Source organism: Peromyscus eremicus, chromosome 3 (genome assembly GCF_949786415.1).
Source record: "Peromyscus eremicus chromosome 3, PerEre_H2_v1, whole genome shotgun sequence".
NCBI classification, from domain to species: Eukaryota; Metazoa; Chordata; class Mammalia; order Rodentia; family Cricetidae; genus Peromyscus; species Peromyscus eremicus.
The window spans coordinates 53,629,155-53,643,691 of NC_081418.1; the positions used below are offsets into that span (position 1 = coordinate 53,629,155).

Consider the following 14,537-nt stretch of genomic DNA (forward strand, 5'->3'; position numbering starts at 1 on the left):
CTTTAAAATACTTGAAAGTGTTGAATTTTCTATAACAAAGCTTCTCACCAAACAGAAATCAAAACCCACTAAATAAAATAAAATAACCCACTAAAACTAGGTTCTCAGATTCCAGATCTTTCCACATTCTCAATCACCCTTCTTGTAGCTTACTAACATAACGAGAAGATTGCAACCGATGTATTTGAGGTAATTTTAAACTGTGGTTCTCTCTCCTTAATCTTTTACCCTTCTATCATTGTCAGCTATAACACTATTTTCTCGTTGCCTGGGAATAAAAGGAACCAGTAATGACGTAGAGCAGACAGAACTGCACTGCTTCATCTTTGGGTTGTAGCTTGCCTCTGTGAGGCATGTCAAATCATTGTGAAGTCATTTTGACTGGCCTATGTCTCTGCAACATAGTCAGTAAAAAGCATATTAGAACTAAGCATGTTCTTTAAGCTCCACGAATGATACAAGATTTTAAAAAGCCTGGTAGATCACATGCATTGTGTATTCTCAGAAACTTAGTCGCTTGTTATTTGATTGCCATGTGTTTTTATTTCTGATACTCTTTGCAGATCATAGCTCTTAATGGAACGTGACAATGAGACACGGATGCATGAATTCATCCTCATTGGCCTGTCCAGAGACCGGGGCACTCAACTCTCCCTCTTCGTCCTGTTCTTGCTGATGTACCTGGTGACAGTGCTGGGAAACTTCCTCATCATTCTTCTGATCAGACTGGACAGCCGACTCCACACTCCCATGTATTTCTTTCTCACCAACCTGTCACTTGTGGATGTGTCTTATGCCACAAGCATAGTCCCCCAGCTGCTGGCTCATTTTCTTGCTGCACACAAAGCAATTCCGTTTTTGAGCTGTGCAGCCCAGTTATTTTTTTCCCTGAGCTTAGGAGGGATTGAGTTCCTTCTGCTGGCAGTGATGGCCTACGACCGCTATGTGGCAGTGTGTGACCCTCTGAGGTACTCAGTCATCATGCATGCAGGGCTATGTATGAGGCTGGTCATCACATCTTGGGTCAGTGGCTCCATCAACTCTCTTGTGCATACCACCATCACCTTTCAGCTACCCATGTGTACAAATAAGTATATTGATCACATAGCCTGTGAAACCCTTGCTGTGGTCAGATTGGCTTGTGTGGATACCTCATCCAATAAGATTGCAATCATGGTTTCTAGCATTGTCTTGCTTATGACACCTTTCTTCCTGGTTCTCTTATCCTACATCCAGATCATCTCCACTATCCTAAAAATACAGTCCACAGAAGGAAGGTGGAAAGCCTTTCAGACCTGTGCCTCTCACCTTACTATGGTTGTCCTGTGCTATGGCATGGCTATTTTCACCTACATCCAGCCCCACTCCAGCCCCTCTGTCCTTCAGGAGAAGTTGATGTCTCTGTTCTATGCAATTTTGACACCCACGCTGAACCCCATGATCTATAGTCTAAGGAATAAGGAAGTGAAGGGGGCATGGCAAAAACTTTTAGGGAAATTCTCTGGAGTCACATCAAAACTGGCAACTTGATGACTCATGTGCATAGAGAAAAGAACTTTTCCTCAATGTTTATGCAACTCATAAATAACAGACAGAATCTGCAATGCCTTGTCAACTGGGAAGTAGCAGACAGCATAACATGTACTGGTGATGCCATGTAGCAGGCTGAGTGTTTATGTTGAGTTATATGTCAGCAGGATATTCAGTTGAGTTATACAATGTTTTATAGAACATTCTCCTAACTCTATCTTCACTTCCATGGCATGATTATTGAAAAATATATATTCTTTTGTTTGAAGTCATGAACCAGAAGTGCTTATACATTTCACAGCAGGTTGTTGTGATTCCAATTGAGAGAAAATTCATGTTCACCTTTGGAGAGACTCATTTGAACACTAAAAGTCTCTGTAAGAACACAGCTTGTAAGTGGGCCAACATTAAGGCGAGCTGTGAAGATTATTACACTGTCTTTATGCAGGACTAACTACATGCAGATGCCATGTCTTACTGCTGGTGTTAACAATTTTTTGTTTTTTAGAGCTAACCGTGTACAGAAAGATCAAGTGAAGGTTTCCCTAGGGAGATGTCAAGTATATAAAGTTATCATTGTCCAAGTCAACATTTGTTTCTGGCACTAATTGAAAGCATTCAAATAATTTGAGGGGATTTGACCACATAAACAAGGGATTTCAATATAAGTGTTGAATTTGAGCTTGTCCAATCTCTGAAAAAAATACATTCTCTACTTCTGAACTATTGAAACACATTAATCATTCAAATGATGAGATAAAATATAAACCATCAAAGACACACTTTCTCTTAGAAAGGCTGACTCCTCCACCAAAGATGGATTTGGTTAATTAAAATAGTTCAGTTGGCTGTGTTAATGTTATCTTCATGTCTTTTCTTTCATCTTTCATACTCACAATTGACCTTCAGTGGGTTCATAATGATAAAAAGCCCAAATAAGGCAAAATAGAAGAAAAACAGTAATTGAATAATGGATAGAGATGTAGACAAATAGGAAGCATGTGATCATAGATGGTCTTCTTACTTCCTTGAAGGATTCTATTTTTCTTCCTGGAATCACCAATAATTTTCAGTTGTTACATTTGTCAACATGTTACTGCAGCATCTGAAGTTTTATACAGATGAAAGTCCATTTAATCTGAAGCAAATTTCATGTTTGAATTATAACTTTACAATAATATAATCTCGAATCTTGAGAGACAGAAAGGTTTCCCCAAAGATGTAAATGATAGTTAAATTTCTATTGATGCTAATTTATCTGACATTCATAGAATGTCTACAGTGTGTTAGTGATTCTTGTAAACATACTCAATCTGATACAGTCCTTGACAGGAACATGCATGAAGACTATGCATGACAGACAATGAACAGCTATGATACACATAATCAGTTTAAAGTAAGAGTAAGACCACTTAGGGTGATGGCAGAAGTCTCAGGCTGAGACTAGAAACATGAGAACCAGTTATCCAGATGTCAAGAAACCTAAAGATGGAACAAGTAGTTCAAACTTTCACAAATAGTGTAAGCATTTACACTCTAATAGGCCAGAAGCTTAATTGAAGTACATAGAAGAGTAAGGAGATAGAGAGGGTAAAGTAGCTGGATAGACATTGTTGTATCTGGCAAGGCCATTGATGCCAAATTGTCTTTTAACTTTTGTCTTAGTTAAGGCTATTATTGTCATGAAAAACCATGACTAAAAGTAACTTGGGGGAAAAAAAGGGTTTATTTCACTCACACATTCATAAAATCCCGGTGGGCCAATGACGTTCTAATCTCTATCCCATACAGTGAGTTTGCTAAATTCCTTCAGAGTACAAGTAATCTTGTACATGATTACTTGTAATCTCCCTTACATGATTAAAAACAAAGTCATCCCAATATCCCATATACATTTATGTCTAAGTAACTTATTGCAGATCAACAGAGCATGAGCAGACAGAAAGCATCTTTTCATAGACAACTTCCTTTCTGACAGGCTATACCAGGCTACCAAGGGAGAATCAATCATTCTACTGTTTATCTAAAAAGTTAATCTTACAAGGAATCCTAGAGGAATCACAAACCTAAGCTTTTGTACATAAAAGAAAATCAGCTGGCTGTACTTTAGAGCTTTAGGATGTATACCTGTCTATCACCAGTTTCTTGTATCAGGAGATTGAGGGCAGGAATGGGTTCAAGGAATTAGTCATCACCTTTAATTGACCACCAACCTTAACAGTTGGGTTACTTTGGATTTTTAACCTCAGTTATGTCTCCTTATGAACACTATATTGTTTTCTGTGGTTTTTCTTCTTAAAGCTATTGTCAAAACATCTGATCTAACCTGAAGTTATTACAAGGCTTTGTTTCATCAAAATAATGCACATCAAGACCTGTAACTGTATCTTTTCAGTATTGAGAGAATTGAGGCCAGCCTGGCTTCCAGGGAATTCAGTTGTTCTCCTAATCACCAACCTGAGCTGTGATCTAAAGCAGCTCCTAAGGTGGAACTCACAGGTCTTTAGCTGTGAAACATATCCTTGTATATACTTTTATTCATCAAAGCTCTGTATAAGCTAATGCTATTATTATCAATTAGACTGTACAGCTTAGGGAGAAAATCATCTTCAAATTAATTTGCAGGTAAAATTGCCCAGTAGAACAGGATGTTTCCATGGGGTAAACACATTATCTTACAGGCAGTGGGAAATTTCCTCACACACAATTCAACCATGCCAGATATCAGAGAGAGACAGCAACAGTAGGCATGCAAAGGCATAGTAGAAACAAAAGACATTCCGGGGTCTGTGGTCTTGGGAGCCTTGCCTACCTGAGAATTATCCACCTGCTGGCCCCCAACATGGCTACCGGCAATAAAACAGTCATCATCAAAAGCAGTGAGGACAGGAACTCAAACAGGGCAGGAATCTGGAGGTAGGAGCTGATGCAGAAGCCATGAAGGAGTGTTGCTTACTGGTTTGCTCTTCATGGCTTTCTCAGCTCTACAGACCTGTCTGTAGCCCATCTTGTGGAAGAATTTTCTCAATTGAGGTTTCATCCTCTCAGATAACTCTAGCTTGTGTCAAGTTTGCATAAAACTGACCAGCACAACGTTATTCTCATAGCTTTGAAAAACTGGTAATTTAATAAGAATATTCATTGAATAAATTTGTGGTTTTCAACGATGAATCTGAAAAACAAAATAATACAAGAAAAGATTAGAGGCAAGACTTCAAGCAAGTGGGGTACTCAGTCAGGCTGCTTAAATATTTAGGGAGATTTAAACTATGGTAGTAGTAATGGGATTGAGAAAGGTCAAATCACATTCTGTAGAAGATATTTCATGTAAAACACTCCATCTTCCATACTGGAATCCTCATATGGACCTCATTATTCTGATAAAATGTTCTGATCATGACTGACAATTGTGTATTAAATTTGCAAATTGAACACCATAAACATACTTTATATACACTGGTGTAGGAGAGACGTGAGAGAAGAAAACTACTCAAAAGGTGTATATAAATATGTATCACTTACTAGGGAGGAAGATACATGAAGGTGCAGTATCTTCCATGCTGTGGTTGATTCTTCAGAAACAATATTTGCCACTCATCTTTGTTACATGTTCAGTGATCTGGTTTTCCCATTTGTTTGAGGCGTCTATTTGAATGGCTTTCCAAATCTTCCTTAACCGGGAAAAATTTGTCTATTGTAACAGGCTAGTAGAGTCTCGTGTTTTATTTATTAAGTTTCCATTTTTAACTTTATCATTTACTTGGCCTTTTTCAGAACTTTTATTTGTCTATATATTATTCTCCATAAATTAGATTACATTTTTATTGTTTGAAAATTTCAAACATATGCATAATGTGTTTTTATGAAGCCCACTTCCAATCCCTCCCCTCTAGTTCTAGCCTTATTCCCTCACAAGTTATTCCTCCCAAATTCATACATTAAAAAAATGAACAAAAACCCAACTGAGTCCACTTAGTGCTATCATTATGTACATATGTATAGGACCATCTGTTGGAGCACGAATATCCTGAAAGAGGACCTATCCCTGAAGAAAACTCAGTCTCCTTTCCCAGGAGCCATCAATGGCCAGTAACTTCTCATCTACAGGTGAGACTTGATGAGTCCTTCCCTCATCCAGCTGAGTTTTTGGCTGCCTTGCTATTGGTCTGAGAAATATTCTTTAAATACTTAGCATCTTTGGCCATAAGGACATGCAAATTAAAACTTCTTTGAGAATTCTTTTTAACTCTAGACAAAGGTTCTCAACTTATAGGTTGTGACCTCTTTGGGGCCAAAGACCCTTTCACAGAAGTCACCTAAGACCACTGGAAAACACAGATATTCACATTATGATTAATAACAGTAGCAAAATTACAGTTATGAAATAGCAACAAAAATAATTTTATGGTTGGGGGTCACCTCAGCACGAGGTTTGAAGGTCCTTCAAAAATATAGAAATAGATCTACCATGTGGTCCAGCTATACTACTTACTGATGGCCATGTGTCCAAATGACTCTATATCCCATTAAAGGGTATTTGTTCCTCCATGGTCTTTGTTGTTTTATTCACAATAACCAAAAAATGGAAACAGTGTAAATGCCCATAACTGATTAAAGTATAATGAAAATGTGGTAAATATATACAATGGAATAATTAATCTGTAAAGAAAAATGAAATATTTAGGTAGATGAACAGAGTTTGAAACAATCATTCTGAGTGAGATAACTTAGATCCAGGAAGAAAACATTGCATGTTCTCTCTCAGATGTGGATGAGGGATTAGAACCTTTAGATATGTATGTTTAAATTGGAGTAATCATAGGAATCAGGAAATTAAATTTGTTGGGATGAGATGATAGATGTTCCTAATTCTTAGGTGCTTGTGAAAGACATTCCTAAGAGAAGGTGAGAAAGAATTGCTGGGTCTGTTAGAAGACGTGTCCTAAATAATAAAGTCATTAAATAAAACTTTTTAAAAAGTTGGACACTGAAAAATATTTGAAAATAAAATTTTGTTCAATAGTTACTAACCATAAAATATCACTTAGAGTTTATCTTTTAAAAAGCACAATACATACAAAGATTCTAGTTGTTCAAATGGAAATTTCAACAGAACACACACAGTAATTACCTACTTTATTTCTGAAAGTGCTTTAAACTGTAGTGTTTGTCTCTGCTTCCTTTTAACATTGGAATTACATTTTCAATAGAATCACAGAGTTTCTCCCAGCTGGGTTGCCTGTGCAATTTTGATTTCCTCCCAGAGATACTGAAGGTATAGTGTTATTCTCTTCAGATCCTGTATCTTGAGTTAGATCTAGAAGCTTATTGGATTTGATTTTATTAGTTTTCTCTCTGTAGGATTTAATCGGTGATCGCAATCTTTCTCACAAGAGACACACAGTACTGGATTTCATTTTTCTTGTCAGTATTGCAGTTATTATGTTGCCTCACTCAGGCATTCTGAAAAAAAAAAAAAGAAACAAATATCCTTAGACCTTGGAGGCCAAATACCTCTTTGTTGTTGGGGTTCAGATGATATCAGCAAGATTCATGACTTCCAACTTCTGCATGGCACGGCAGGAGCCCCTCCTTCCCTCCAGATTGTGTGAAAATGATATATGTAATGTGAGTTTTTGGCCTAGCTTCAACTAAGAGATATGGCTCAGATTAGGTGAAGAGGGAACATTGTGCCCCAGAGTTGGCATCAGTAACTCCTGGTGACCCAGATTTGAGGATATCCAATGGGAAAGCTGTGGCTTTGTGTGTCCACCCTTCCAGCCTGCTGACAAGTGCAGTTACACTGTTGCACTGCTACTTCCATTCTTCAATCAGTACCCAATAATGGCCCATCCATCATTTATCCTACCATGGAGATTCCCATTAGACCAATGGCTCTCTACAAATCCTCCAGGCCTTTAGTACCAGATTGGAAATGGTGAGACATCCAGACATATGGACCACAGTAATGGTTTCTTTTCTCCTGCTGTGATAAAACATCATGATCAAGGCACGTTATAGAAGAAAGAGTTTATTTGTGGTATGGTTTCAGAGAGTTCCAGACTCTAGCTCATGATGGCAGAGCAAAGGCACAGGAAAAGGAATCTGAGAGCTCAGATCCTGAGCTGAAAGTATGGCATAGAGAAAGCTAGCTTGAATTGCCCAGGACAACATCCAGAGAGTTTGTTGAACATACATAGGTTGAACTGGTACCTGCATGGAGCTTTCTCCTCTATATTCTAGTCTCCAATGTGAGAAGGTACTCTGCAGACTAATGAAAGAGAAATCTGAACACAAATCCCTTGACCCACAATTTGTTCTGTCTGCGAGATGTGCTGAAGCAATGGAGACATAGAACTTGTGGGGGTGGCTAACCAATATTTGGTTTAACTTGAGGCCCACATGACAAGAGGGAGCCCATGCCCTGTACTGCCTGGATGGCCAGGTACCAGAGATTGGATAGCTCAGAGGTAGAGTAGAACCAAACATGCCTGGCAAACAAAGCATGACAAAGCAAAAATAAACAAGCAAAATCAATGAAATGGTTCCTAATGATATTCTGCTATACTCATAGATCAATGCCTTGTTCCATCATCATCAGAAAGTCTTCCTCAGCATTAGATGCAGGGACCCATAACCAGACATTATGTGGAAAGAGAGTCTGAAGTGAAGGTCTCCTTCAGGTCCCTCCCCTCAGAGACTGGAGAACCCAGTGGAAGAAGAGGAGGAATGATTGTAGGAGTCAGAAGGGATGGAGAACACCAGAAGAACATGGTCCACTGAATCAACTAAGCAGGGCTCGCAGAGACTGAGATGGCAAGCACAGGGCCTGCATGGGTCAGCACCAGGTCCTTCTTGTATGTTATGGCTGTTAGCTTGGTGGTTTTGTGGAACTTCTAACAGTAGGAGCAGATCTCTGACTCTCATGCCAGCTCTTGGGACTCTTTTCCTCCTATTGGCTTACCTTGTCCAGCCTCAATATGAGGGCTTTGGCTTGTCTTATTGTATCTTGTTTTGTCCTCTTTGGCTGTTGTCTCTTGGAGGTCTGCTCTTTTCTGAAGAGGAAATGGAGGGGGAGTGGATCTACAGGAGTGGGGAGATGGTGGTAACTGGGAGAAGTAGAGGGAAGGGAAACTGTGGTTGGTATGTATTGCATGAGAGAAGAATCTATTTTCAACAATATAAAAAGGGGGGAGAGAAAGAAATAGCTTGAGTCTGTAAACTCTTAAAACCTTCATCCAGTGACACACTTCCTCCAAGAAAGCTATACCTTTTAAGCCTCTCAAATAGTGCCATCAACTGAGGATCAAGCATTCAAACATCCAAAATTATCAGGGCCATCTCATTCAAAACACCATGAGTAGTTATCATGATTCTCAAATTCTGCAATTGTCATTGTTGGATGACCCAAACTTAATTGTGTATGCTAATCTAATAAATCTCCTTTGTAACATGGATTAAATCCATTGCTTCTGCTCAGATCCTGGGAAGAACATAAACAAAACTCTTTTAGTTTTGAAAAACATATGCAATCATGGAACATCACTATATTTAAGATACAGAAAAGTTATATCAATTCAAACACACCCTTGTACAATTTTGAATCCTTCCAATCCTTTTGGACTTCAAATACTAGTAACCACAGATCAGATTATAATTTCTCCACATTTACCCAAGGCACAACAACACATGATTACAATTGAATAATAGTCTGAGTTTTTTCTGTTGTGTAATACATTTAGTATATATTTATGTTGTTAGGTATTATATTCATCTATTCTTTTTATTACTGTGTAATTTTCCATTTTACTAATCTGCTATCTTTGCCTATTTACTAATATAGAGCATAGTTCAGTTTAATATTTGTCAATTATAAACAAACCTTCTGTTGAGTTCTGAGAATTTGTTAGATGTTTTGGATATAAATGTTTCATAAGCCACTTGATTTCTAAATATCTTCATCCCATCTGTGGTTTATCTTCTCATTCTCTCAAGAACATTTAAAATCAAGTAGAAGTCTTAATTTGGGGAAAATTAATTTTATTAATTTTTAATTTCAGAACATGATTTTAGTATCCTGTATGGAAAATAATTGGTTAATCTAATGTGGTGATATTTTATTTGTGTACCCCAATAAAGCTTATCTGAAGATCAGAAGAAAAAGCCAGGCACTATATTAAACATTGAAGTCAGGCAATGGTAGTACATGCCTTTAATCCTAGCATTGGGAGGCAGAGATCCATTTGGATCTCTGTGAGTTCAAGGCCACACTGGGAACACAGACAGGCATGGTGGCACACGCCTTTAATCCCAGCACTAACCATGGAGGTCTGGACAGACAGACAGGAAGTGATATAGTGTAGATGAAATTCTAAACCATCTTAGTAAATAAGAAACACAGAGCCAAATACAGAAATAGCCAAAGAGATCAGAGCAATAGCCATGACTAACTTTAGCTTATCACCAGAAATAGCTTCCCCAGAGGGAGAGTTTTTTCCTGTCTGACTTGTCTTTTTATTGCCTTTCTTTTCTACCTTCTCATTGGCTCTAAACCCAACCACATGACTTCCTTGTCACTGCCTGTCTTATACAGACCTCCAGGTCTCTATGGTTGGTACTGGGATTAAAGGTTCATGTCACCACAGTTGGTTGTGTCCTTGACCACACAGAGACTCTGCCTACCATGTGATTGGATTAAGGGCGTGTGCCACCACCACCTGACTCTGCTTATCGCTCACTATGACCTCTGCTCTCCAGGAAAACTTTATTTATTGTTAACACACAAATAAAATCACATTTCAGCACAAATAAAATATCACCATAATGTAGCTGGATGGAGAGAGGAAGTGAGCTGGCAAGACACAGAGAGGATATAGGTGTGAGAATACAGGAAGTGGCTCTCTTTGGCTGAGAATTTCTAGTGGTAAGAACATGGCTGGCTTCTTTCTGCTTCCCTGATCTCTCAGGTTTTACCCCAATAGCTAGCTCCGGGTTTTTTATTAATAAGACCATTTTGCAATTCGCCTTAGAATCTAAGATCTTACTTCATTGGTCTTTATGTCTGCGCCTTATCACATTTAGGCCTCTTGTCTGTTATATTGTCATTCTGATGCACTGTGAGGCTCAATACATGAGCCTGGAGAGGATTTCACATGCAGACCCTAAAGAGACTCATTGAAGACTTTAGACCAAACATTTGTGAATTTGATAATGTTAGGATAAAGCATTACACTGAAAGGTGAATGGGAGATGGTGACAGGGTGAATTGTTCAAGGAAATCTCCCATTATCTTCCCATTGGAAACCTTTAAAATACTCTTTAAAGTACTTTTCTTCTTGGTTTGTGTTTCAGTAAGTCTGGGTTGAATGAAGCCTGTTCTATCATAAAAGCATTTTATTATAGCGAAGTTCTAAACAAAATACTCAAATAGTAGATGGCATCAGCATAATAGTGGAAAAAGGATCCATTTAAGGCATGTTTTATAGTGTTGAACTGTGGAGGTTGAACAAGGAGGAAGATTTTCTTCTAGACTTTAATGTCAAAATGTTAGAGAACACTGTGAAACCTTGGACTTTGCCTCTTCTGTCAACAGATAAGTGAAGAAAAACAGTTGTGACTGAGGCATCTGTATCCTGAGGTTAACAGTCTCAACCTTTGGGAGACTGCTATTGAAAAAAAATTAAATCAGTTCTAAAGGAGTTTAGAGAGATGAAAGAGAAGAGCCTCTCCTTCCCCTCCTAAAGGCCTAGAGTATTGGAGAACTTTTGTCAGAGATATGATGACATCTGAAGCCATGGTGACATGGTTGCTTGCATAAGACTGGAAAAGTTATTGTTTCTACCTTTGCTCTGTGCATTGGTCGTTTTCTTGTTGCTGTGACCAAAAATGACAAAAAGCAACTTAATGGAGGAAGAGTTTATTTTGGTTTTTAGTTTAAGAAGGGGTGCAGTCTGACATGACAAGGGTGTCCTGGCAGCAGAGGTGTGAGGTAGCTGTATCACATCACATCTGCAGTGAGAACATGGAGAAGAGACAAGAAGTATGTCTACCTATGAGACTTTAATATCTGCCCCTATTGGCTCAGCTCCTCCAATGAAGATCAGCCTCCTAAATATTTCAAACTGTCCAAAACAGAAATACCAGCTGAAAATAGAGGGATCAAACACAGAGCTATAAAGGCCATTTCACATTCAGACCCTAGTAATCTGTCTCTGGCCATTAAGGGATCATAATCATCTCATAGTGCAAAGCGCATTCATTACAACTTCAGGAAGTCCACACAGTCTTCAACAATTTCAGCACTCTTCAGAAGCCCAAAGTTTCTTCCCAGACTCAGGGCAGTATCAACTGTTGTAAGCCCTTACCTAAAAAAGAAAGTTGTTCACTTATAACATACAAAGGCATAAAGTAAACACTCACATTGAAAAGTGGGAGGGGGAGGATGGAAGTATAACAAGGACAGACCAAAACCCAGTAGGTTAAACACCAAATCCTGGATCTCCATGGGTGGCATCTAGTGCTCATAATGGAGTCATCTAAACTCTGGAGGGCTCGGATAACCATACCCTTCTAGGTCTGCTGCCTACATATAGCTTCTCCAGGTTCAATCGGTGCTTACAGCTTTCCTCAGGAGCTGCCCCATTGTCCTGTCATCGCTAGCACTGTGGGTTCGTTCTCTGTTTCCACTTAGACTTCACCTTCACAGTTTCACATAATTCTCTTTTGGGGACTGCCACACATTGCCTGGCTTCAGTGGCTCTCTAGAACCTTGGTGCAAGCTTCCACGATTCTCTTATCTTCACATCTTCCATGCCTACAAACCAGTATCATGTGGTTGACGCTGCCAAGTTTACATGCCTGCTCAAAATTTATCCAGCTGCCTTGGTTAGCAGTTAGAGCAGCCTCTGTCTTCTTTGACAGCTGGATCTTTGAAAACCCCTTCTTTGACAGTTGTTTTTGAGTAGAGAACACCGGAATCAGTCTCAGTTCAGTCTTTCTTATCTCAAATCAATTTAGATTATCACAAAATGGAGCCATGGGTGGGTGGCATTGTTTCCTGGAGTACTGTTCCTATTTTCCCAGTCCAGTGTATGAGGTTTCTCTTTGATGGGATACATTCCTTTAAACATGGAATTACAATCTAAGGAATACAAATGTCTTCCTTACATTAATGTCTATCTTTGTATCTTCCTTGTCTGAATTTGCCACTTCACATTTGCTATTTTCTACTCCTCTTTGCACATCTTTCTGTTCTCCTTGTTCTCTCACTGAAGACCTGGATAAGAGGAGTGTCAGTAGCTGTGGGACAGCCTGGATACTAACTTGTCTTAGGATTTCCTCCATCAGAAAATTATTTTTTAATTCACCCTTATCCAAGTTCTCAGGGTACAGGCAGAATTTGCCCAGATAATGTGTCAGAGTATAAAACAAATGGCCTCTGTCCCAGTTCCCAACAGGTTTCTGTTCCCCTCTGAAATGTCAAGAGCCAAACCGCCACTGTTCATCTTTCTCTTGGCATTCTGGTCTTTCAATCCCCCCAGAGGACAGCCCACTAATCTCTACTACAGCATTTGATGACATTTTTGTTATCATTGTTTATTTTTGAGATTGTATTTTAATTACAACATTTCTTACTTCCTTTTGCTCCTGCCAAACCCTCCCATATACCACTTCCTACTCCTCCTCATTCTTCATGGAAATCAGTTCTAAAGGCGTAAGAACCACATGGTCAAGTGTATTATAACTATAGCTCCCTTTCTCAGTACTGATTTCCTAAGTTAGTTACTTTCCTCATGGCGGTAGCCAAATTCCTGACAGGAAGTAACTTAAGGGAGAAAGTGCTTTAGTTTCTAGTTTAGGAAGGTATAAAGGCCACCATAGAAGTGGACACACAGCAGTAGGATCATGAGGCAGCTGGTTCCACTGTATATGCAGTGAGGACACAGAATGGACAGGAAGGAGGGCTAGTGACCTATTTTCTCTAGCAAGGTATGGCTAGAGTTTTCCTGCCTGGCCCACAGTCAGGGCAAATCTCTATCACCTGCCAGTCCCACAGCCGCTCAGACCCAACCAAGTAAACACAGAGACTTATATTGCTTGCAAACTGTATGGCCATGGCAGGCTTCTTGCTAACTGTTCTTATAGCTTAAATTAATCCATTTCCATAAATCTATACCTTGACACATGGCTCGTGGCTTACCGGCATCTTCACATGCTGTTTGTCATCGTGGTGGCTGGCAGTGTCTCTTCTCAGACTTCCACTTCCCAGCTTTATTCTCCTCCTTGTCCCGCCTATACTTCCTGCCTGGCCACTAGCCAATCAGTTATTTATTTATTGACCAATCAGCAACACACTTGACATAAAGACCATCCCACAGCAGCAAGGCTTTACCTTCTAAAGGTTTTTACAACCTTCCCAAACAGCTGGATACTAAGTGGTCAACCATGTAAGCAAATTGGAGGAATTTTACATTTAACGTGGCATCAATGAGTATAGATTATTTGACATACAATAAATGTACAGGCTGTGGGATCCCCCTGGTTCTGGGCAATGATGGAGGTCCAAGATGAGGAAAGGTTCATTTTCTGGATGGACCTCCTCAAAGGACCACCAGAGTTTGTGGTACCACTAAAGATCATGTTGGTGTTGATGGTCCATGCTCTACCCCAGGCTGCAATGAAGCCTGAAATACATGTTGACATATGAGGTCTGTGATGCTGCCTGATGCCTTGGTGATGTCCGTGGGCTTTGCCGCCTCCAGGAGCCATGCTGGTGTGAGTACCATGTGCAACCCATCTCAGACCATGTTGAGGCTTGTGGTCCATGCAGCCGATGAGGGCCGTAAGTGGCTCAGTGGTCCTGATACAGCTAAGAGCTGTGTTGATATTTGAGGCCAGGGTCACCACCTAAGCCCTTGCAGATGTCCAAGGTCTGGTCTACCACCTGAAGCCATGTTAATGTCTGTGGGAACAGGAGAGCTGGCCCCACCCCTTATGAGAGAACTGGA

At 39.6% G+C, this 14,537-nt stretch overlaps 1 protein-coding gene across 1 annotated transcript; it reads left to right on the plus strand.

The window, feature by feature from the left end:
- The first annotated feature begins 576 nt into the window (after positions 1–576).
- On the plus strand, positions 577–1,530 carry LOC131905788 (olfactory receptor-like protein OLF3). Its single transcript, XM_059256601.1, has one exon. It carries the CDS (start codon positions 577–579, stop codon positions 1,528–1,530), a length of 954 nt encoding a protein of 317 aa, XP_059112584.1.
- Positions 1,531–14,537: the final 13,007 nt, after the last annotated feature.

Bases quoted from the DNA above. Each gene is read 5' to 3' on its own strand.
- LOC131905788 (XM_059256601.1), top strand. From the start codon at position 577: ATGGAACGTGACAATGAGACACGGATGCATGAATTCATCCTCATTGGC.